The following is a 26779-nucleotide window of genomic DNA, read 5'->3' as shown; positions in this document are numbered from 1 at the left end:
GGCATCCTGGATAAATTGAGGGGAACTTTCGAAAGTTGTAGAGAAGGCTAGTACGTTTGTTAGTGTTTCCATAAGGTATTTTAAACCACTACAACTTTATGAAGGTTTGGAGTTGGTCTGATGATGGAGCCGAAACACAGACGATGGAACTCGTCAAGGATTTACAGCAGTCACCTTTTGTTTGGGCTTGATTAATTTGTATTGATGAGTACTTTCCACCTATATGGTTTGTGACTGTATTAAAGGTCTGGTGATGAAGACGAGGGACAGTGAAGAGAACTCCTCGACGGTTCACGGTAGCTACCTTGTGTTTGGACTTGATAAATTTGTATTGATGAGAACTTACCACCTAGATGGATTGTGACTGTATTAAGAGTCTGATGATGAAGACGAGGGACAGTGAAGAGAAGTCCTCGACGGTTCACAGTAGCTACCTTGTGTTTGGACTTGATAAATTTGTATTGATGAGAACTTTCCACCTAGATGGATTGTGACTGTATTAAGGGTCTGATGATGAAGACGAGGGACAATGAAGAGAACTCCTCGACGGTTCACAGTAGCTACCTTGTGTTTGGACTTGATAAATTTGAATTGATGAGAACTTTCCACCTAGATGGATTGCGACTGTATTAAGGGTCTGGTGATGAAGACGAAGCACAGTGAAGAGAACTCCTCGACGGCTCACAGTAGCTATCTTGTGTTTGGACTTGATAATTTTGTATTGATAAGAACTTTCCACTTAGATAGGTTGTGACTGTACACACGCAGTGGGTATGCTAACACTAAAAATAAAAAAATAAAAATTTTAATAAAAAAAATTCAACCGACTTCCAACTCAAAAAATAACTTTAACTAAAAAGGAAAAAATAACATCCTACCTATGTGCTACCTTCTGATCAGTTTGAACGCGGTGCCAAGCCAGTGTCGTGTTTTAATTAAAGCTGTTTCTTCACAGAAATTTTGTAGTTTAAACATATTTAATTAAAACATCACTGGCTTGGCACCGCCTTCAAACTGATCAGAAGGTAGCACATAGGTAGGATGTTATTTTTTCCTTTTTAGTTAAAGTTATTTTTTGAGTTGGAAGTCGGTTGAATTTTTTTTATTAAAATTTTTATGTTGACTTTGAATTGGTCGTGGTTTATTTTGTTCCTAAAGTTACCCGTTCTTTCAATAACATCTTAATGAAATTTTGAATTCGTTTTTCAACTGACCAAAAAGATCTAAGCTAGAGAACCTAAGAAATTTTCAGTACAAATTCTCAGCATAGAGTTGGGAATTTGGTGCTCCCATCCTTTTTTTGGTCACGTTTAGCTGTCGACCTCAGCCATTATCATTAACATCTCATAGTGGTCGTTAAAGAATTTCACATTAAACTAACCCCACCAACCCGCATTAAAGCAGCTTGGTGGGTGCTTGCTCCATATCTCCACCCTCTCCTGTAAGAAGGGAAGCCTGGCACTGTAGTAAGCTGTTAAAACTGGCTGATAATGATGAATGTAGCTAACGTAAGTTTTCATTCATTCACTCTATAAACCATGCGCTAGATACTTATCGTATACGATATAATTAGGCGAATCATCGGTTATCAGATAACAGTTATCAGTGTTGAGTGATGACTAATAATCTGGTGTTTACAGTGTTATGGGAGACGGTATACAGTTCTATGGCCAACAACCTACATTACATCGACCTTTGCGTCACTACTTGAACTCGAAAGAGTTTTTAATCTCGCCTCATTAACACTGTTTTAATCATCTACTACAGTATCAGACATCTCTACGTATAGAGGGGATATGAAGCCATGACCCACCATGCTGCGTAATTGGCTGGCTTAGGGTGACAATGGTTGATTTTGTAAACAGTTGTTAATGATACGGAGTCTACGATAAAGTGTTCTATCCAATGATGAAGCTATAACACCATAAACTTCCCAACTCTAGGCTGATATGTTTACTGAGAAAAGATTAATAAAATAAAAATCATACAGTTTCTAATACATTTTAAAAGAAAAACTGTAACACGTGAGCAAGTTACCGCAACATTTGTAATTTTTTGTCTCCCTTTATGAACAAATACCAACAAAATATCGACACAAGTGGAGTGCTACAAATTTTGCAATTAACAAAAAATTGCAAGTTTGACTGGTGAAGACTGGTAAAAGTAAGTGTACAAATACATAGATTTATAGGAGTAGATTTGTACATTGTAATTTAATTATAAACTGTAATATCCTTTAATACAAACTACAATATGACAGAACTAACTAACTATTCAAATTATTTCCTTTGTTAATTTTTTACCTAACAAAAAAAAGTTCATCATCACAAATCGTGACGTGACTTCCAAATGAGTTAACATCGAGAAACAATAGTAACGTCCGTATTTGTTTAGTTTTACAACATGCAGGAAGTACTATTTTTACTACAACGTCTACGGGCCACAGATAATATTTACAATGCAAGCACAGATTAAATTTGGGGGATATTGTACTGTCTGTATATAAATCTAAATTATGGAGGGTAGAGTTCAAAGTCAAAGATACCCATACTCTAAATTAGGTAAGGTAAGATTTTATTTTTTGTTCGTGATTGTTATGATTTAACTCAAAAACTACTCGACCTATTTTAAAAATTCTTTCACTATCAGAGAGCTACATCTTCACCAAGTAACACAGGCTATATTTTATTTTCGTATTCCCACGGGAACGGGAATTATGCGGATAAAACCGCGGGTCGTCTGCTAGTTATAGATGCTTTGAAAGTGAGTTTGTTTACGTTTGTTGCGCATCCACGCGTCATTCACTAAACCGATTTAAAAAATTAGTTCACCAATGTACTTACATTATTAACGAGTATTATAAGCTACTAGCAGACGCCGCGCGGTTTCACCCGCGTGGTTTCCGTCTCCCTAGTAATACGAAATGAAATAGTGTAGCTTCCCAACAGTGCAAGAATTTTTCAAATCGGTTCAGTAGTGTCAGAGCCTATTCAATGCAAACAAACAATCAAATCTTTCCTCTTCAGAATAATAGTATAGATATTTCACCCTCGATTTTTCGCGGGAACCTAGGGTATCATATATTTTAGTTGGATTTCAGAATTGTTTCCATTCCTATTCAGCGCTATGAAGCTGTAATTACAGTCGTTATCAACCCATATTAGGCTCAGTGCTGAGATCGACTCTCCTCTCAGAATGAGAGGGTTTAGGCCAAAAGTTCACCACGCTGGCCCAATGGTTAGCAGACTTCACACACGCAGACAATTAAGAAAATTCTCTGGTATGCAGCTTTCCTCACGATGTTTTCCTTCACTATTACAGACACGTGATATTTAATTTCTTAAAATGCACACAACTAGAAAGTTGGCGGTGCATGCCCCGGATCGGATTCGAATCTACACCCTCCGGAATCGGAGGCAGAGGTATCCACTGGGCTATCACGGCTGTAGGTAGATATTATTTTTGTTTCTTAACTTATAACGAACCCACCATTCACGACACGAAACAATAAAACGAAAGGTTTTGCGCAACAGAGAAAGAGCTTTAATCTAATAACGATCTGCATTGTGGTGTCGATCACACGCTCGACCTTTACAACATAAAACCACACCATACTATTGTTTCATGGACCCATAGTCTGTGTACAACTCGTGCGCTTTAACTTGACGCCTTGCTACCAAACAAACACGCACGAGCTGTAGTACCAATTCTTGACTTAGCGTTTTTACACCTTCATCCTACTAACATTATAAACGCGAAAGTTTGTATAGATGTTTGTTTGGATGTTTGTTACTCTTTAACGCTGCAACTACTGATCTGATTAGGCTGAAATTTGGAATGAAAATAGATTTTACTCTGGATTAACACATAAGCTACTTATCATCCCGGAAAAATCCATGGTTCCCGAGGAATTTGTGAAAAACTAAATTTTACGCGGGCGTCCACTAGTTTAATATGTTTAACTGATTCACAGCATAACAGCGCCTGGTCTATAGCGATTTGAGGAAAAGGAGATTATGTATTTGCTGTGCATCGTTCGTTTCAATGGTAACTTCGTTGTTACACTACGTGCGCTGTAGCATGGTGCCGGTGACAGTTGCGTTATGACGTATAATACATACTATTATCGTGAATCGCGTCAAACTTTCAAGAGTGAAACGAACTGTCACCCGCACCATGCTACACCAAACGAGCTGTAGTGACATTTTAATTTTGGCATCCTTTTGGCAAGCGTTGGATTCGAAAACATCATTCTCTTGACCGCGCACATGACACATGTGACTTATTTTATAGAAAGAAGCATACTTCAGAGGGCCTAGTGGCAGTTTGATACTGTGACGATCACGTTAACGTAAACGCGAATTTCTAAGGCACTACTGCACAACTGTTTAAATTCCATATAAATTCGCGTTTACGTTAACGAGATAGTAACAATATGAAAACTTTGAAAACTCCCACTAGACACAGATAGGTCTGAGCTTCGGAAAGAAAATTCGACAGAAATTAACATATTCAAACTGGTTGAACTGTCAACTAAAATATCATGACTAAACAACGGAATATTGCGTTATTAACTAATACCTTCTGAATTACCAGCAGGCTTTATAATAGTTTGGCAACTTCGTTTGTAACACTCCCGATGGACCGCGCGGACTGGGGGGCGAGTAGCGATGAACGAAAATCCCAAGACTGACTCACTTTCCCGCACGCACGATTTCACACCCGCGCTGTCTTTCTCTCCGTCGCCCGCATATCATGAGAGTGTAATCAAAGAACTTGCCAGATTATAATTCTTTAACGTATGCTAGTTGACGTATACGAAATTGAGATTATATGTAACAAATAGAACCCACTGCGAGTCCACTGCTTAGAAATTGAGAAACGCGCTACTAAATTGAGGAAAATAAACTAGGTACTTTACCCCAACCACACTAACAAAAGGAATGCTTATTTTATTACCATCATACAGGCTTACCAGAATTCTTTTAACTACAGTATATATAGTAGAACTAATAATAAACTGTTAGATTTAACTCCCAACAAAACTGACCCGAATATGCTTTGTACTGAATGATCTTTTTATGTCTCGGTTTTATAGATCATCCGACAGATCGTTGCATTAAAACGTTTATAGTTATCTATGGGATGCATGGTGAATGTGCACGAGCTATAGAATGTGTGTTTAGTTATTGGGGTCCATCAAATAAGAGTTAATAGCACACTTTTATAATAAGACTAACTGACGCCGCACGGTTTCATCCGCGTGGTTCCCGTTCCCGTAAGAATACGGGGATAATATATAGCCTATAGCCTTCCTCGATAAATGGGCTATATAACACTGAAAGAATTTTTCAAATCGGACCAGTAGCGCCTGAGATTAGCGCGTTCAAACAAACAAACGAACTCTTCAGCTTTATAATTTTTTTTTTTGTGACTGAGTAAGTGCCGTAGGCTCCTCCGTGGGACCTAGAAACCGGGCGTTTGGGCGAGCGCAGAAGCATCGTCCGGTGAGCCCTCAAGACAGAAGATAAGAAGTGAAGAAGAATATGATCTGAGCCTCATAGGTTAAGCACTAAGCCAATGAGGCAAAAAATTCAAAATTCATTTATTTTAATTATGCTTAGTTTACAAGGATTTTTGAAACGTTAAGTTATTTTATAATTTAATTTAATGGTGGTAATTATAGACGAAAACTTAAAATTAAAGTTATGAGGGTTCCAAACGCGCCTTGGTCCGAGAAGAGCCCACAACAAAACTAATACGCTTCTGCATTGTACATATCAAGTTTGTCAAGCAACTCAAACAAACAGAGTGATTGCTCGCAGCGCAATAAAGGTGACAAATACCCCAACGGCAAATGTATTTATTAGCATAACACTTGCGTATACTTAGTATTCAATGAGTGATCACGTAATCACCTACGCAGATAGCCTTTAGACTAGCTAGACACACACAGAACACACGTAGGTAATAAGGCGATTTACTTTTTACCCGACTGCAAGAAGGGTTATGTTTTTCGCGCGTATCTTGTATGTAATATTCTTTATTACCTCATATCTTCCAAACCACTAAACGGATTTACGTAAATAGGATATCGTTAGATTTGTCTCAATAACCCAAGTGATCTTAGACAGGTGAAACTAAAAAAAAATAACAAGACGACTGTGAGACGACTGTTTTCTAATTGCTTTCTACAATTTTGAACTGAGCTTGTTTTTTTTTTCTTTTCAGATCTTTTATACTTTATGCAGAAGGGTTTTTTTATTTGTTTAATTAATTTATTTATTTACCTATACCAGCAATCTTACTTATAATAAATCAAGAGAGGTCAATTCTGTACCTGAAATATATTTCCAAAAATGCAATCAGTAAAATTTTTGTCTGTCTGTCTGTATGTTCGTTCGTTAGGCCAATTATAAGACGAAATAGACAAAATATCAATAGCGGCGTAAACTGAATTATCGCTCTCTTTCATTGCGTTGGGACGAAAGAGATAGGGCTGGGACAACTCCGCTCCACATTTCTCAAAATAATTTATTTATTTCAATTATTTGCAAAGACTTTACTAGGTACCGGTTTGGATGGCAGGTTCTGCTGAGAAGAGCCGGCAACGACATATATCTATGGTCGCATGCTTGGTTGCTGGTCTACTGTTTTTTATTAAGATCTTTTGATTGAATACACCATACATATCGTGTCGTTGTCGTTACATACAAAAGGTACCGTTTGAAAACAATGCCTGCCTTATGTGTAAACCGAGGTAAGAAGGTAACAGCTAAGCAGGGCGACCGACTGTCTGCATCTGAATACGTGACTGGGCGCATGCTTTCAATACATTGTTGCTAAAATTATAATTAGTTGACTTTACAGGTGAAATATCTTTATGTATAACAAATATTTGTCTGTCTGGCAGTTCAAACTATCGCGTATTTGTTACTAGAAAACTCGGCAAGCTTCGCTTTGACTTATCTGCACTTCTACCCTCACCCCTACCTACCATTTCAGGCATTTTTTTTCTCTCTTTAAGAACCAACGTCGTACTTCAAGGAATAATCTAAAAAATAATTAGCGAAATCGGTTTAGCTGCTCTCGAAATTTGCGCATAGCAACACTTTCAGCGATAAATTTTTATAAATCGTAAAAATTTAATTCACTTAGCAATGACAAATTTTACAATTATTTACATTAACTAAATACAATAGAATAGTATTTAAATTACTAGTAACTAACCTAACCTAAACTTATTATAAAAATAAAAGGAAATATAAATAAATAATAATTATACACTTTGAATGTTTAGAGAAGTGTATTTAAGTCACTGAGAAAAAATATATGTTGCAAATGATAGTTGTTTTGTCGGCTTTTTTCGGTAGAACCTTGTAAACCTAGATAGTTTGCAATACCTGGCCCATAAAATGCAAAACTGCAAATATGAACTGCTCCAGCTTATTATCCAGAGAAACATATAGGGAAAACGAATGCCTGATCTTAGACATCTTAGCTCAAGAACTTACGCGAATGTCCCGGCAGTTAAAAAAGTTAAACCTCCGTTATATATTGCACTGGCAGAAGAAGAACGGGGAGACGTCTACAAACAGATTAACTTGACTTTTCAATGGTGCTTGTAAACCGACCCTAAATACCTTAGATAAAGGGTAAGTTAGAACTTGAACTACGTGTAAATTTTATTTCGGAAAAATACAAGATACTTGTGTCGGAAAAATAAAAATTCCACGGCTTGTAAACCAAAAAACTATTTCCGCAATAACGGCATAACTATCCGGTTTGCCGCAATAAATCTGAAACCACTAATTTGGACACTAATTTAGGAAACGATCCTTACTAATTAAGTACCACTAGATAACGTACTATAGATAACACTATCTATATTACTGTATCTAGTGGTTAAAAACGGTATATGAGCGATAAAAAAAATACTATCCATAATACATCTTGTTTTTGACTGCCTCCTTTGTCCATACATTAGAGCTTAGAGCTAATAGGGATGATGACAGTTTTTTAATTTGTATATAAATTAAGAGTATACTATTTTTGTAAAAGCAACAGGGTATCTGCGATCATTACTTTCGGAGCTACAGGGATTTAAAGGGTCAGATTTGCGGCGCTGCCGCGGATCCCTGAAAAACGCTCTATACAAAATGCACGATTTAGTGACGTCGTTGGCTCGCTGATCGTTAGGTTTGTATGGGCGTTCAAACAAAATTACTAATATCTTTGTTATTTGTGCGTTTATGTTTATAGTTCATTTATTGAAAAATGTCACATTTAATGTAAGGAAAGTAAAACTGTATGAATTTTCATCTAATTACATTAAAAAAAATTTAATACATTTTGAAATTTTATAATCTTATTTATTTTGCAAATATCCAGACAATCTTTGCTTTTTATTGTATAAGTTAGTTAACATTGACCTTATTTACCCGAATGTATATATTTCATAAAATCAATATATTCAAACCTAGTCATCATCCCCATTGTTGATCTAAACTACTACAGGTAGTTGAGCCATGATAGCCCAGTGGATAAGATCTCTGCCATCGATTCGGAGGGCGTAGGTTCGAATCAGGTCCGGGGCATGCACCTCCAACTTTTAATGAATTAAATGTGATGTGTCTCAAACGTTGGAAGAAAATCATCGAGAGGAAACCTGTATACCTTATATTTTGCTCAATTCTGTAAGTGTGTGAAGTCTGCCGATCCGCAATGGGCCAGCATGATGGACTATTAACCTAACCCTCGCATCCTGAGAGGAGACTCGTGCTCAACAGTGAGCTGAATATGGGTTGTTATGATAATTTTTTTTTTAAAAGAATATTTGCCATATTTTTTGAATATGACCAATATTCCCATTCCGCTCCAACTAGTCGGAAAAGACTGTGCTAGGAGTGGGTACGACAATAGACCAACGGGTCGGGGATCGAACTACCACCCTCGGTGATGAGTCCGACCGCTCTTACCGTTGAGCTATTGAGGCTATACTACTATAGCCTAATTCGATAAATGATGATCGAAGCCAGGTATTAGTAGTAGATTAAATTCTAAAATTAGTAGTAAGTAGCTATGGCTATTCGACATGTTAAAGTATGCTATGCATGCCAAGTATACAAAGAGTTAAGTATCTCTTAACTAACCTTTTTTTGTCTACATAGATGACTTTTTTTTAAAGAAAAGGGTTAGCAAACGGTTAAACGCTTGGCTCTATGGTTAGGCGCTAGCAACGATAACGCAACAAGTTTTTCCCTATAGCAAATAGATAAGGGGCGGAACCATGCGTCAGTGACACCGTACTAACTAGTTAGATAAAGTAACAAAAATTACGTGTGACTTCAAAGTATGTAATTTAATTTATACAGTAGGTAGCTTGTAAGTTTAGAAAAGTCCAGAAAAATAGTAAACAAAAATGAATCAGTTATTATTAGCAAATTCTTATATCAATTATTAATTAAGCTACGGTTAAGAGTGCAGTCAACTAAAAGATGAAAGTTCATTGAGTTGATTCCCATCTGACTTAGTATTTACGCTTGGAGGGGAAGGAAAGAATTAGTCATTTATTTTTACCCGTTATTATTGGTTCAAAAAACTTGAACTCAGGAGAGTTAAAGAACATTTCTTTTAAATTTGTCTGTCTGTCTGTTAACGTTAATTTGTCCCACATTTGTGAGGCACATGTTGCCTTAATCTCGCACTTCACAAATTATATCTGAAATCATTATTTGCTTATTTATGAACTGTCTGCGGCGAACCAAATTTATAACTGACATTCATAAACATTGCACTAAATTGTGAATTAATGATTGGTAATGTATGAGTCGCAGGGATTCGCTGCAGGCGGCTCAGGATCGTGATTTTTGGAAGTCTCTACAAAAGGCCTATGTCCTGCAGTGGACGTCCATAGGCTGATATGATGATGATGATTGTCATGTAAAGCTTTTGTGTATTTCTTTTTAGGTAGAAGGTAATCTTTTACCAAAATTGCAAATATGTCGTCTAAATAAACGTAGCATTTAGACAATATATTTGCCCTTCCCAACCCTTCATCAGGGGCCTTACCATTACCATTCCACCATTACCATCTTATTACAGGATATTTTCGTATAGAAACATCCCTACGATTAGCTTTTAGGCCTAAGTTTGATATCTATCAAGGTCACACGATGGCTGGTAGGTATAAGCATGATAAAATATAACAGACACTCACAAATAACGTACCTTTTTAGTTGTGAAATAATCTTCAAAATTGGTTTCGTAGCTGATTATATAATATTAATATAGAATATAATCTGTAAACCTTTAATCGATGTCTGTGACGCTACATCTGTGGTAGATAGGTGTAAATATTCTCTGTGCGATTAATGTGCTCTAATTGTGCTATCATTAAAAGTATTCTTTCAATCACCCTAAGGTTTTCCTTTAAAAGACTATTCAACTCCAACTAAAGGTATCTTTGATAGACATGACAGAGTTAATACTTAAATAAAATACAAAGGTAATTAACATCAGTAGTCAACAAGTATTTCTTTATTCATAAGCCAATTTTATGTAAATACAGCTTATTAGACAATTAAGTAGCTTAGGTACATAAGAAAGACCATCATGCACATTTTTTTTTATCTTCACAGGTTCAATGAACTGTGAGGTAAGAGTGACATCAACATTGCAAATAATTTCATTCTGTATATTAACTTTGTGTTGTCGTAATTGTTAGGTTATGAACGAGTAAAGAGTAACCTTGTATTAGGTACTATAGGTAATTGTAATGCGCAGATATTTAATCCCTCGTAATGCTCAAAAGAAAAAAAAATAGTAGCTTGGAAAACTATGTTGGTCAATGCTTTCTGTCGGTTCTATTAATAAGACATGTTTTTTTGTGTGTGGAGTGTTCATATACATATTAAGTATTCTGTGTATGTAATGTATCATACATTAAAAAAATGCTTGCTTTTAACTTCCTTATGTTTTAATAGATTACCTATTAGTGTGATAAGGTTATACTAAAAAAAAATGGGACCACTCTGGAATCAAACCCTTCAAAACAAAAAAAGAATTTGCAAAATCGGTCCATAAATGACGGAATTATCGCTGGCCATACATAAAAAAAAGCATACATATAGCCGAACGTAGAACCTCCTCCTTTTTGGAAGTCGGTTAAAAACTTGTGTATTCTTCATAAAACAAGTAATAAAAGTAATACAAGGCATTTTCTTAGTCCATATAGGTACTTATCCGACACCACCCTTTGGTGTCGGATAAGTCGTGTCGGAAGAGTATACCAAAAAATTAACAACATGCAAATCTGCATGCTTTTCTGAGTTCAAACTAAACAGAATACGGTCCTCACAGCGCCTGGTCTATTTGAGACGTACGCTAACTAAGAAATATTTTTTGGAAATGTTAACGGGAAGAGGGAAAGTGATGTTTCTAAATTTTCAGTCTTTCCCTGACGAAGTCGCGAACCTCGTAGCTTAATCTTAATATATAAATGGTCATTCATTACGAAATCCCTTGATGAAAACCGCTTGATGTACAACGCTGAAATTTGGTAGGGAGGTAGTTTATATTTAGTAGGTATCCACTAAGAACGGATTTTGCGATAGGGCCGGATTAAAGAGGTCACCCAGAAATGGTTGGCGTCCGCCAATATAGCATAAGTGCAGCTTGAAATTTTAATATTATCGATTGCCCCATGCAGCCCCATAGCCCGTATAGCTTACCACCATAAACTCACTGTTAGGGAGAGTGGGGTACCTACTAATGATTTTTTATCAATTTCAAGAGTAAATCATCCGACAAAGGCATTAATTACTGTGTTTTATTGTTATCGTTCTTTATTGCTGTGAGATAAAAGACTTTAGATTTATTGGTGTTAGGTCAAAATGGGCGAGTGAGTTTATTTTGTTTTAAGAATTTGTATTATCATGTTCATTAAACTTTATTGCTTTTATACACATAACTGAAAAGTTGGAGGTGCATGCCCCGGGCCGGATTCGAGCCTACGCTCTCCGGAATCGGAGGCAGAGGTCATATCCACTATTAGAATAACCAATTAGCATAATAAATACGCAGGCGAAACCGTAGACTGAGCATTAGTCCTACTAATATTATAAACGCGAAAGTTTGTATGGGTGTTTGGGTGGATGTTTGGATGTTTGTTACTGTTGAAGCGATTTAACTAAAGGAATGGAAATAAATTTTACTCTGGATTAACACATAGGCTACTTTTTATCCCGAAAAACCGGTTTCCCGAGATTTGCGAAAACTGATGATTTTGATGATATGAATGTTTGTTACTCTTTCACGTCTCGACTATTGAACCGAATTAGCTGTATTGAGATATATTATAGCCTGCATTAACACATAGGCTAGGTACTTTTAATCCCGGAAAAATCTATGGCTCCCGAAGGATTTGACGGCCTACGTGGCGCAGCGGTATGCGCGGTGGATTTACAAGACGGAGGTCCTGGGTTCGATCCCCGGCTGTGCCGATTGAGGTTTTCTTAATTGGTCCAGGTCTGGCTGGTGGGAGGCTTCGGCCGTGGCTAGTTACCACCCTACCGACAAAGACGTACTACCAAGCGATTTAGCGTTCCGGTACGATGTCGTGTAGAAACTGAAAGGAGTGTGGATTTTCATCCTCCTAACAAGTTAGCCCGCTTCCATCTTAGACTGCATCATCACTTACCATCAGGTGAGATTGTAGTCAAGGGCTAACTTGTAAAGAATAAAAAAAAAGGGATTTGTGAAAAACTAAATTCCACGTGGACAAAGTCGCAGGCGTCCGCTAGTGCTTTATAATTGCATAACCAGCAGTACTACAGTTCTAAATGCAAACTACCCGGCCCTGTCAAATAACTACTAGTGTACAACCTGAACATAAGTAGTTCGACTACAAATGTTGTAACAAGTAGGTAGTTGGGCTAACTATCTAAGTAATCGAATATTTATCGCCTAGCGCTAATGATGCGAAACGGTCTTTATGTTACGATAACAAAACTGGTTACTTTAGTTATTGTTTTACCTACTTTAGCAGTTATTTAAATGAATGACTTTAAACTAGACAATAACTACGAATTCATACGGTTTAAAAAAGAGTATCACACGAGTTGTAAGCAGTTGACAATAGCGTAAAATTATGAGATTTTGCACGATAAAGTCTATCTTATTACATATATAGTTGATTATTATCTTATTACATGCATTAATTAATTATTAGGATGATTTCCACACGGACGACGTTGCGGGCGTCCGCTAGTGTATAATACAAATCAATATATTCAAATGTAGTCATCATCCCCATTCTAGAGAACGCTCTAAAACGATGTAGAGAAGCTTGGCTCAGCAAAAAGCTCCAAGCAAATCTGCTCGCCAAAACGCTCAATAGAATGCTCGTTAAAATAATCTCATAGTTTTCTGTGATGTAACATACGCACGAATGCTCATTATTATGATTAGAAAATTATTTATTGTCTTGGCGAATGCATTACCGTGGAGCCAGATTGCTTGATTGATGAGCCAAGCTCAAGTCAGAACTTGTATGGAGTACTGCAGTCACCTTTGGGATGGTTCTGCAAAATATCAGCTTGATGCATTAGACTCGATAGATCGCCGCGCTAGAAGGATAATTGGTAATGAACCGTTGACACAGGCGAAATTGCAGACCTTGCAACATCGTCGCAATGTAGCTTGTCTGTCGGTTTTTTACCGGATATACTTTGGCGAGTGTGCTCAGGAACTTCACCATCTAGTTCCTCCTTCCCCTTTCTACCACAGAACAGCAAGATGTCGCAAACGGTGGCATCCATATATTGTGGATGTCCAGGCAACTCGTACGAAAAGATTTGCATCTACATTTCTAATTCGTACAGCAAAAATTTGGAATGCCCTTCCGGCGTTTGTGTTTCCTGACAAATACAATTTGGACACCTTCAAAGCTAGAGTGAATAGGCATCTTCTAGGTAAGCGCGCTCCAACTTAGACCGCATTAATGCTTACCATCAGGCTTAATTGTAGTCAAGCGCTGGCCTATATTGCATAAAAAAAAAAAAAAAGATTACTTGAAGATGAACACGTCCTGGTAAATGTTGACTTAAGGCGTTTTCAAGTTGTAATTTAAATAAAAAACAAAACAGTTTTACGACATGTCGCGTAAATTAGCAAAATTCAAATACTAGTATAAATAGTTAGATCGTATTAGAAGCCATGGATAAGCGCAACTTTAAGCTCCTTCACAAAAGATCTAATCCCAGCAAAAATTTTAGGTAATCTCAGATAAATGAGCAGGTAAACAACTTCTTTGAAATGCATGTCATACAAATAAATTGTTATTCCTGGAATGACAAGAAGTAACAACTATTATATTATATGAATTAAAATATTTAAAAAAAAAAATACTGCAAATGCATTATTCATTGATAATACATTTGATAAGCTCTCACGTCATGTTTTGTAGTGTTTCAGCTTTTTTGAAATGCATTTCTATGAAATAAATTTGTGATTCCTGGAATGGCAAGACAGGAAACCATATATGTATTATGCATTGAGAAATATCTACCGTAAATGCATTATACATTGAATGCATATAATAACTTACATGTTTTGAGTATTTCATAACTTTCAAATAAAAAAATCTTATTAAAAAAAACAAAAACACATAAAAAATTATGTGTAATGAACTGAAAATAAAAAAGAAGTATTACCATACCTGTAGACAAATAACTATTATGTTGCTGCATGCATAGACAAACATAAATAGTTTAGGCAGATCATCTATACTAATATTATAAAGCTGAAGAGTTTGTTTGTTTGTTTGATTGAACGCGCTAATCTCAGGAACTACTGGTCCGATTTGAAAAATTCTTTCAGTGTTAGATAGCCCATTTATCGAGGAAGGCTATAGGCTATATATTATCCCCGTATTTCTACGGGAACGGGAACCACGCGGGTGAAACCGCGCGGCGGCAGCTAGTAGTAGTTAAAAAAGTATTGTTGTTTGTAGTAGTATTGGACAATTTAAGACCCTTTTTAAAAAGCGACGCCTATAACAAAGTACAGTGACACAGTCGCCGTTAGTTATTGTAAAGAAAATATTAAAGTATACAACGTTTACAATAAACCTGTAGCCAAGTGTCAAGTCGATTCTCTTTCTACGATCGCAAACTCTTCGAAAACTAGAAAAATGTATGGGAATGACATTTGCTATCGTCAGATCACGTGATCAAGATCTGTCATTCCCAAACATTTTTCTAGTTTTCGAAGCGTTTGCGGTCGTAGAAAGAGAATCGACGTGCTACTTGGCTAGAGGAGCTGTGCAGTTTACAAACAAAATTACTCACAATAGGTTCGTACATAGTCGTCATTAACGCATGATCTTAATGACAATGATTCATTTTAATTATTGTTATTATTATTAGGTATACATTAGTCCGCGCATTGTTATACAAAATATTTAAATTGTAAGCGTATTCTTTTTATTTAGGTACTTAAACTAATAATAAATAATAGGAACATAAATAAAATGGGATTTTCCAATTAAAAATAACCTTTCGTCAGATTTCAGAAAAACCTATCCTATAAATGCGGATGTAAGTTAGTTAGGGTTTTACGCCTAAGCCACTGAACTGATTTTAAAATTCCTCACATCAATGGAAAGCTACATTCTCAGCGGGTAATATAAACTATAATTATTCCACACTATGAACGCGAATATTGCTCCAAGCTACGCTTATTCTATCAGTGTAGTATATCATTTTGTATTTACAGCGGTTTAACCCGCGAAGTTCCCGTTCCCGTGAGAGTACGGGGATAAAATATACTGAGACTCACAAATAACGTTGCTTTCTAGTGGTAAAAGAAATTTTAAAACAGGCTCATAGATCCAGAGATTACCCCGTCTCTTTATAATATTAGTATAGATGATCCACAGCATACAAAAATATTTTCGTTAATCGTAGATTTAATTAGCTTTCTCTATTCTGAGTATCTTTTTATCTTGACACTTCTACATATAAAAGTTTGTAGAAGTGTCAAGGTAAAAATTATTATTGAATGGTAAGTCTTCCAGCATTCTGTTAAGTTACAGCGATGTGACTTCGTTTATTTCCATGACAACATCGATGTTAGTGACATTTTATTTTATTCTTTACAAGTTAGTCCTTGATTACAATCTCATGTGATGGTAAGTGATGATGCAATCTAAGATGTAAGCGGGATAACTCGGTAGGAGGAGGATGAAAATCCCCATCCTACTGGAACGCTAAATCGCTTGGCGATACGTCTTTGCCGGTTGGGTATTTTCGACATACCGTATAAATAAAGTTCGAATTCTAATAAAACTTATTATAGGCGAATATTAAAACATTTTGAACTCTTCGTCTTCTTCTATCATTAAAGTATTTTGCAACATTATTGTAACACAACGAATGTCTCAGAGGTTCTTACAATGGATTTGGCGCGAAGGTGCCCGTGAATATTAATCGGCCGCCATTACGCTCGTCGCAAATGATTTCCTATAATGGCCCATCGGCTAACGACGAACGTACCTACTTTATTAATACCAAGGCTTTCTGCTACTTACTCGCAGCTACACAATAAAGAATCGATACTTGGTCATTTTATTTAATAACTAGCCGACGCCCGCGACTTCGTCCGCGTGAAACTCGATGTAAACTTTCAACTACCCCTATCCTACCCCTAGCCTACCCCTACCCTACTTTTCTGGTTGATTTTTTACACCTTGTGTCCGAAAAACCCAAATATCTTACGGAACCCTATTTTTTTCCAAAATAAAATTTAGCCTATATTACTTGTGGATAGTGTAGCTTTCGAATGGTGCAAGAATTTTTTAAATCGGTCCAGTAGTTTTTGAGCCTATTCATTACAATCAAACAAAAAAACAAATATACAAACAAAGTTTTCCTCTTTATATTAAGTATAGACTAGCGGACGCCCGCGACTTATTTCGCGTCGAATTTAGTTTTTCACAAATCCCGCGGGAACCACGTATTTTTTTTCAGGGTAAAATCTATTTTAATTCCAAATTTCACCCAAATCGCTCGGATTTGACCGTCCGCTCCTACAACGTAACACTTGGCAGGGGTACAATAAATATGTCCTACGGAGAGCAGCACTTTACGTCGTGCTAGCTAAACTGTCGCCCTCTGTTATAAAGAAGTTTATTATCTGTGTCCAGGCATTTGAAATACAACTATTTGAGCATGAGAAATATGAGCATTCAAGGAGCACGGCCTACAAAGTGCCTTTTGTTCATCAATCTGAGGCAACCCTTCAGTCCGGAATGTTCTACTTGGCTTGGGTTTCTATCTAGGGCCAATTGAGAACTCTATAACTGGGAGAGTGATAGCTGGCCACAGTTTAAGTCAGATCAGCAGGCTAATTCACTATCTTTAACTATGTTAATTGACACATACGATATTGAGATTCCATGTAACAAATGCCACCCGGTGTCTACTGACAACCCTTCAATCCGGAATGTTCTACTTGGCAGTAGAAATGAGAATGGCAGTATTGCCACTGGTTTCTATCTGGGGCCAATTGAGAACTCTCTAACTGGGAGAGTGATAGCTGGCCACAGCCCACAGTTTAAGTCAGTTCAGCAGACAAATACACTATATTTGACTATGTTAATTGACACATACGAAACTGAGATTCCATGTAACAAATGTCACCCAGTGCTTACTGATACCTTCATGGATATCATTCAGTAGGTAGATGAGATTTCTCAGATGTTTATTTTAATATGTTGATAATAAAGAACAAATTAGTGAACAAATAAAGAACAAATTACTTTACCTCTTTATAAAATAAGTATCGAAAAATAGATTAAAGTAGTGCATCAACTCAAGGCAAACAATTCGATGCCATGTTTATTTACTAAAGGGATCCTTAATCGTTGGATCAATTAAAGTAAAGATGTTTACTTTAAGTGGTCCAATTTGGATTACAAGCTTTTTTGAAGATAGAGACTACAGTGTAATGATGATTTAGTCATTTTAAACTAAGGGTAACAATATTCAATCATCTGCACTTAATAATTAATACAATGTAATTAGGCTGAAGTAAGTCGTACGAAAACCGTATGAATTACATATAATTTGTACGGTTTACGTGTAAATAGTCGCCATGTATTAATAAATACAATTTTTAAAATCCTACTATTGTTCTGCAATTTTCCTCATGCATCGACCTCTACGTACGTTGGTCGCACTTATTATCACCAAGCGATAACACGAAAATACAGGAGTTGTTTATCCTCAAAAATTGTGGCAAACTGAGCTTGCTTGGGTTTTCATAACTTAAATAATGTTTGTTTACTCTGTATCTAGACTCCTGACAAGTTACTATTAACATCTATCATATGTTTCTTGTCTATCTTATACATTGTATATGCAATTATACATGGCGGTAAGCGATGGTGGAGCCTATGGTGGAACGCGCTTACCTAAATTGCCTATTCACTCTTGGCAGGAAACGATACCCACGTTGTAGGTAGGGAAAAGCATTCTCTCATTAAAAATTATACAGAAACTCACCTCATCTTCCTCGTCGTCGTTATAAAAAGGGTCCAGCAAGGAGTTCTTCCAGAAAATCACATCAGGCGGGATCGCGTACGCGTCGTGATCCCGCAGATTGGCGTACAGGGGGCTCTCCCTGCCGACGCCTTCCGAACTGGCACTGATAGAACAACTCTCCACTTCCACACTGCCGCCACAAGAACACCCCTCGTCCGTGTAACTGTACCCGTATTCGATTTCCTCGTAAATGTTCTCGTCTGTCGCAGCGATCGCGTCGCGGACGGGCTCGTAACCGTCGTCGCACGGCTTGTCCGGCGCCATGGCGGCAACTGGCGGCTCGTCGCACCTGTGCACGTCTCCCACCTCGTGCAACGCGTACACAGAGAAGGGCTGCGGGGAAAAGTCGCTCGCCGTATCGAAAGACAATCGAGATATCGTCGCCCGTTGCTGCGCCTGCGACAAAACTCGACGCAAAATCTCGTCCGAGTTGTGAAACCCCGTCGAGTGGGACCACACCGCTGCGTACGTCTCCTTCCCCTCCGCTTCCGTCTCTATGTTGCAGTCCTGGTAACTCCAGCACGTACTCGCGGAATCCGTGTCGGATTCCATTTTGTCTGTCTCCGATTTAGTCGGGAATTCTATGTTGTCGTAAACGGGGGCCATTGCAATTTTCCGCGGCGGAACTGGCGGCGGTGTGTTCCTCATTTTCACATTCACACATTCGGGTGTACTCGTAACGACAGAGACATCCGATGTACGATCACTGCAATCCACGTTGTTTTCATTTTCGTCTGACGTTTTATTTTGACAGATCACTTTGGTTTCGGTTTCAGTTTGGCGGTTCATCCCTTCGAGACACTCGTCGAATATGTTCAAGATGCTGAGTGAGACGTCTTGGTTTTCTGACGGACTGAGGTTTCTTTGGTATTCATCTAGCTTGTAGATCTCCTTGCCCAGTTGGGAGAGGATCTCGTCGAAGGCGCCGTCGGGGTCGGGGGCGTCTGTCGGCGGGGGCTGCACCACTATGAGGGGGTCGTACTCCTCGATGGAAGCGCGCAAGTTCGTCAGCCAAGCGACGACGGGCTGCGCGGAACGATCGCGCAGTGTTTCCACCACGGCGTACGGAATCCAACTTGTGACCTCACACATGTTGCTCGCAGCAAAACACGATAACCGGTGTATGAATCAACCGTGGGATTCCGCGAACGGTTGTCCCTTAACCACTTTGTTCTCCGTACTCGCGACACCGTTAGTACATGCCGAGTGTTGTGATCGACTCCGCAGCGCAGATACGGGCGACATTTGCACTCGCCCGATTACTTATCATGATATTTCTTCCTAATATAAACGTTACGAAAACATCCCGCGACGGCGAGACCCATGTTGACCTTACTGATACGCGAATCGCTTTGTTTAATTGTGCATTTTATTTAATTAGGCACGATAAACGCAAGTCTTTGCCGCGGGGATTTAAAAAAAAAAAGAAAACAAAGTGAACGTCGAGCGCGTTCGCGCGCTTTTTACGAGATTCAAATGTCGAACGGAAGCGTCCGCTCGCGGCCGGTCCAGCGCGATAGTGGTGTACCGTCCAGCAATTAACGAGATTCGTTCGTTCAGCGCCGGGTATGTGACCGATATTCCACGTTATTTCTGCCGCGAGGCGGAGCGTGGCGTAACCGCACTAAAAACTAAAAGCAAATGCACATTGCATTAGATAAATGAAGCAGATCGGGCGCCGGGACGTACGCGCATACTGTGTACAATGTACATACATGCGCTGCGTGCAGCCATGTGCGCTAAAACATGGCTCCGCTATATTTATTTCAGAATACGAACTTGTTTCAATATGTATAGCTAGCAGACGCCCCTGACTTCATCCGCCCTCAAACCTCCTTAATCCGGCTCTCTCACAAAATCCATTCTTAGCGTACGTCTACTAACTATAAACTACCTCCCTGCAAAATTTCAACTTAGTAAGTCTAGCGGTTTTAGATATTTCGTGATGACCTTTAAATGTATGTATTTAGATAAATTATTATGAAGTAAGGATGAAAAAATTCAAAATTTATCTAATAACTAAGCTGCAGTACCGCTCGCATACATACATATAAATATAGCCTTAATTTTAGGGTTCTAAAGGTCCGGATACAAAACGGAAATCTTCACGTATCTATCTGTCCTTGTTTTACAGTTATTTTTTATATAGATACGTATTTATTTGTTTATTATTGGGATTAAGATAGACAAATAACAATTCCTATTATGAACATTCATAATAGGAATCCACCAATAACAAGTTAGTAGATAAATGATGACTTTATAGAAAAAAATCATACGTAATTAAGTACCTCTTCATGGTTAAACTTTATAACCAAGAAGGAGGTAAGGTATACTCTGTCCTCCTTACCATTCCACAAAACCAATATACATATTTTTATTTGCACATTGTTATCTGTGTTGACACACAATATATCTTTGCAAATATTACGGTAAACGATGCCATTGTTAGTTTAAACCTACGTAAGCTGTAAAATTATACGTAATACGATGTCCAGTGAGATGTAATTAAATCTAGAGACTCTCATGGTCTGACTCTTTTATACTGCTAACTATCAAAACATGAAGATAGCCTACTCAATAGCTTTCCACTGTAAAGGGGCCTGATTCAACACTGAGAGGTCATGGATTCGATTTCCGATATACACTATTGTCATAGACAAGCTAATCACAGATTAATTTCTTATTTGGACTGGAAAGTCGAATAATGATAAGAAAATGTTATCTAAATTTGGCTATGTCCTTTAATCAATGTGAGATCGATATTATAAAACAGATGTATTCTAAGGTTTATTGGCTGCCCCGTTGGTCCAGTACGAGTAGTAGAGCCTATGTTTTTGAAAAAGAACAATTCTGCTTAATTCAAAATTCCTTTATTTAAATTCGGTTTTGTTTACAAGCACTTTTGAGAAGTCAAGTTATGTCATGATTTAATGGTGGTAAGTAAAGTAGAAAACTTAAAATTAAAGTTACGAGGGTTCCAAACGCGACTTGATCCGAGAAGAGCCCACAACAAACTCAGCCAAGGTTTATGAATTTTTGTCGGCTCTTCTCAGCTTATACGGGCTCCCAAACTAATGGTAGAGTCTATACAAACATACAAATTTGATGTTTCAAAAGTACGTGTAAACTAATTAACTCAAGAAACTAATTAACTAAGAATCCTGCTCAGCCTTGGTCATTATCATTAAAAGTTGATAGTGAGCGTAACAGAGTCAAATAACTTCGCACAATGCTGTTTTAATGCTAGCCACTCACCATCGCGATGTGCATGACATCATGCAGATTGCACCAACATACGATCCGTTTTATCGGATGTCAAGCCGTTAGCGCTGCAGGCATGTGAGCTTATAGACTGGTGAGTATATATATATATATATATATATATATAGCATAAGAACTATGCTGTTCTTATGCTAGCCACTCACCAGTCGATAAGTTGTAAGTCTCAGAGCGGATGCTCGTATAAGGTGTAGTGGGGTATTCAAATGACGATTCTAGATGTAATAACACATCACTTGCAAGATTTGTTAAGCAGTTCATAAAATGCGTCGTTGCAAATAAAAAGTATAACGCGAGTAAGGAAAATTATAGAATGCTTACCATATCTGCATACAAATATTGTCTTTGATATAACACAATGTACTTAGTACTTACCTATACCTATAACAGAATATAATATTTCATTTACTTAATAGTAACTTCAGAGTTAAGGCTGCGCTATTCATCATATTTTTTGCAATCAATAAATGTCATTAATGCTGAGCTGTAAACCCTTATTGTTTGGTGTCACAGACAGTCATATATTATGTAAATGTACTGTTTACGACACTAAAGTGAATAAATGTATTTACTTTCTTTCTATTCGTACATATACATTTCTAGAGAAGGAAGATCGATGATTTGCATAATTTAACTCAACTCAATCTACAAACAAAATAGTCAAGTTTTTAACTAAACGGTGCAGTTTATTCATCTAAACAAGTACATAAGAAATATTTGTTAAAGTTAAAAGACGATTTATGCTTTTGTTTTGAAAATGAAAATATTATTAAGTATAACTAAAAAAACCTAATCAATAAATTAGAAAGTAAATAAAAGAATGATTCACATTACCTAAAGGTAAAAAAAAATAATTAACGATCGTTTAGCTAATGTAAACAATAAGTAATTTGTTTACTTATTTAAATAGGTTATATTATATTTTGTTAACTGCCTATCTATCACATTACTTCAATTAGCAATTAATCAAAGTTTAATGACCCAAGGCAATGTAGTAAGTGTCTATCTAAAAGTAAGCAAATATCATTTCATTCATACCTAACAATATTTGTTTTTTACATAATTAATTAAATAATTTGACCTTATTTACCCGAATGTTTCATAAAAATCTTAAAATAACTTTAACTTTAAAATGAACAAATTTAACTTATTACTAAGTAATTACGTTTCGACAGTTAAGCCTAGCTTAACTGTCGAACAGATAGCATAAATAGCTAGAATAACAATTCTCAGGTCTATACTTTTTTCTGTTACACGTAATAGAAAAACGCTGATATATTCAAATTAACTTCGGATCTTCATCGTAGGTATATATTATATGTAGCCAACTAGCTAAGAATCATCACACGTTTAATAAACAATAAGTTAACCTGCTAAAAACTTTAGAATACTTCATTTATACAAAAATACTCTAACAACACAAAATTAGCACCAGATCGACTAAATAAATTAGCTCCCAACATACAAAACAACAAAAGAGTTCAAATAGTTTATAACCCACTTTCTTTGATATCTCCAGAAATGCGGGCCGAAGCTTGGCAGTATCTGCTAATGAAGGAACAAGGAACCTCAGAACTCCAGCGAATTCATTCACAAGAATACAAGGAATACCTAGCAACACAAATATAGCCTTTAACTGCATTATTTTAGGTATCAAAATGCATTAACTAAGTTCACAAGAACATAAGAAATATAATGCAATGCAAATCTAGTCTTTAATTAAGTAGTTTTAGAGGTGGAAATGCTTTTCTGTAGAAAGTTTTATGTCTTTCCGATGTTGAGTTTAAGTTGGTTGCTTGGTTTTACACATGTGAAAATATCGTGTTTCTAATTTCCTTTGCAAATTGTTATCTCTGATTACGTTTTCATATGTATCTTTTATGTTATGTGTGTGCATATCGTACGAACATATACCTCATAGGTGCAGTGGTTGCCTACGCTTCATATTATGAGGTCATGGGTTGAATTGGAGCCATAAGTCGTTGGTTAGAGTTTTCTTGTGTTTTCTAAGTAGCAACATGACAGAGCCGTAATAGCCCAGTGGATATGTCCTCTGCCTTCGAAACCGGAGGGCGTAGGTTCGAATCCGGTCCAGGGCTTGATCCTTTTATGTGCATTTTAAGAAATTAAATATCACGTGTCTCAAACGGTGAATAAATAAAAATAAAATAAATAATAAATAAATATACTTAAACAATACACATCACTATCTAGCCCCAAAGTAAGCATACAGAGTAGCTTGTGTTATGGGTACTAAGATATTTGATATTATAATATTCATATATATTATATACTAGGTACATATAAATGTATATGAATATTAAAGGAAAAACATTGTGATTAAACCTACATACCTGAGAATTTTCTTAATTCTCTACGTATTTACGCATTGGTCCAGCGTGGTAGACTATTGGTCTAACCTCTAAGGTCTAAGGACTCGTGCTCAGGAGTGAGCCGAATATGGGTTGATAATGAATGAACATAAGAAATCAATCGTAGCAACCCGTATATGAAATGCTTGAGAGGAGACTCGAGCTCAGTGAGCCGATTATGGGTTGATGAAATAAAAAAAAAGTATAGGTTGTATTAGCCCACTACGCGCACATAGTCTGATGATGATGATACAAACATTTGGTCAGTAATCTGTACCTAAGTACTAAATTATAAAAAAGTTAAGTATGTGAGGTAATCTCTGGATCCACTGAATCTATATTGAAAATTCTTTTACTAATAGAAAGCCACGTTATTTGTGAGTGTCACGGGCTATATTTTATCTCTGTGTTCCCATAGAAACGGGAACTACATGACGGAAACCGCAGGGCGTTTGCTAGTAAAGGATATTCTGTAGATTAAGAATTTCCCGTCTGAATTAAAGACAGGAAAATGTATATTTTTAGTTAGAATAGCACTGACCGAATGAACGAATGGTGACCAAAATAAAAAAGTGTCGTAATTGGTCTCCATTGGGTGCAATTAATAATGACGACTGTTGATTGTCTGAATTGGCTCGCAGCGCTCCGCCACAGCTGCGCGGGTGCGAGGTGACGTACAAACATACAAGTCCATTTACAGAATGTCCCTGTCATACAAAAAGTTTTTTTTTAACGTGGGGAAATCCTCATGGATACCTTCTCGCCACTGGGAGGGAAGAAGGTTATGTCGGACTTAAACATACACGTAGTAAGCCCACGGAAGACCAGCTTTGCGCCAATGGAGCCACCACAGGCATATTAAATGCTGAGTAGAACCATATGAATATCAAAGACAATATTTTCTATTATGTTTTGTCTTTTTTTTAATTAATTATTTTTTTGGTGTTATGTGTACAGAAATACACAATCCAAGATAGTAACGTTCTTGTCTATTTAACAACTATGAAGTTTAGAGTTTAGACTTTAGACCATGGTGTTGTAAGAGCTAGGTCCTTTTAAGGGTCTAGTCCAGACCCTCAATTCTCCAGAGAAAATGATATTTTTGACGGAATATTATCAGTAATCATGCTTCAAGTCCCCAAACACTTAGCTTCGTGGTAACCCTTCACTAAAGACCTTTAAAGACCCTTATTATGGTGTTTTTCGACCTGGCGAATCTCTTAAGTTACAAACTCTTTGGTACTGACTGACTGATGACTATGCCTGCTATACCTATGGTATGACCGCATTGGCTAAATTTAGCTCTTATAAAGTGACAAAGGTCTGGCATCCACAGGCTCTTAGTGTACGTGTATAGCACTTAAGCGCACGTTATCAGTTAGATTGGATGCGGGCGCAGCTGTGACCTGGTAATGAATGCATCGTGTGTTGTGGCCTTATGGCCTCACTCGCTGATACTGCAACTTTATAGCGACTACTACGAGTACTTACTTGATTTGGAACGGTTTATATTACGAACAAAGATTAAAGAATAATAGGCAGATAGAGCGAACGCGTCTACGTTGATGCGACATAAAAATGAGGCTTCACGATTTGTAAATAGGGGTCCACGATTTATGCATTGATTGCTTGATTCCTTGTGCCGTGAGTAGATATAAAACAAATAAAGTTGTCTGAAATAACTTTTCCCTGGACAATTTTACTTTTTGTCATTCACTCACAGCACAATCAATTCATTAACCAAATAATCAATTCGCACAACTTTTTAAAACTGTTATTTCGTGGTGGCTGTTGATTTAGCTGCAACGAAAATTTCCTTAAATTAATCTAATAATTTTTTTGTCGAGTTTTGGATAGACATTTAGCAAAGGGTCCACCGGAACCAGTAAAATTTTAAGGTCTATGAGAAAAAACAGTTGGGGAACCTCTGGTCTATACCTACTTTCAAACGCTTGTCGATACAGTACTACGTGGACAGACCACTTTATCCATAGTAGACGGAGCTGTCTACGAAATCCATTGTAGACGGAGATATCCAAAGCCAAAAAGACTTCCAAAGTAGACAAATTACGAGTATACCCAAAAATACATTGGCGCAGCATATTTTAATAAACTCTTTTGACAGACCGGACGCGCCACACTGCCGGCCATATTGCCATCAACATATCAATAGCTGATCGTTAATATTTTATACGATAGCCCATGCCTTATACAGACGAAATGTTTTCGTGTTTATTTTTACCCCGCCTCTAATATTGAATGAGTCGATGAATGAATGAATATTTTATTTATCTTCGCTTTGTTGTTTATGAAATCAATAATAGTTACAGTTATAGAATAAGTATCTCTGCCGCTCTATTTTCTATGTAAGGAATAAGAATTTAAGTATTTTCTGCGATATTAATAATAAATAATATGATCGAGATAGTAGAAATGTGCTTTCGAAATTAGAAAATAATATTACGACAATACAGATGTTATTGTCTGTCAATTTCAGAGACCATGTTCAGGAAATCTCCA

At 37.1% G+C, this 26779-nt stretch overlaps 1 protein-coding gene across 2 annotated transcripts in view; it reads right to left on the bottom strand.

Annotated features, from left to right (window-relative positions):
• Positions 1 to 20068, bottom strand: part of LOC112045923 (rho GTPase-activating protein 9) — a 56322-nt gene extending 36254 nt beyond the window's left edge. The window contains exon 1 of one of the 2 annotated variants that reach the window (XM_052882761.1): positions 18567 to 20068. In XM_052882761.1, the coding sequence (XP_052738721.1) occupies positions 18567 to 19697 (1131 nt within the window). In that variant the 5' untranslated portion in view covers positions 19698 to 20068. The remainder of the gene's footprint in view (positions 1 to 18566) is intronic. The other variant, XM_024082314.2, reaches the window with a different exon arrangement.
• Positions 20069 to 26779: the final 6711 nt, after the last annotated feature.

The sequence above is a fragment of the Bicyclus anynana genome, chromosome 8 (assembly GCF_947172395.1).
Source record: "Bicyclus anynana chromosome 8, ilBicAnyn1.1, whole genome shotgun sequence".
NCBI lineage: Eukaryota > Metazoa > Arthropoda > Insecta > Lepidoptera > Nymphalidae > Bicyclus > Bicyclus anynana.
The sequence above is the reverse complement of the archived record's forward strand: the minus strand, read 5'-3'. Positions and strand labels throughout refer to the sequence as shown.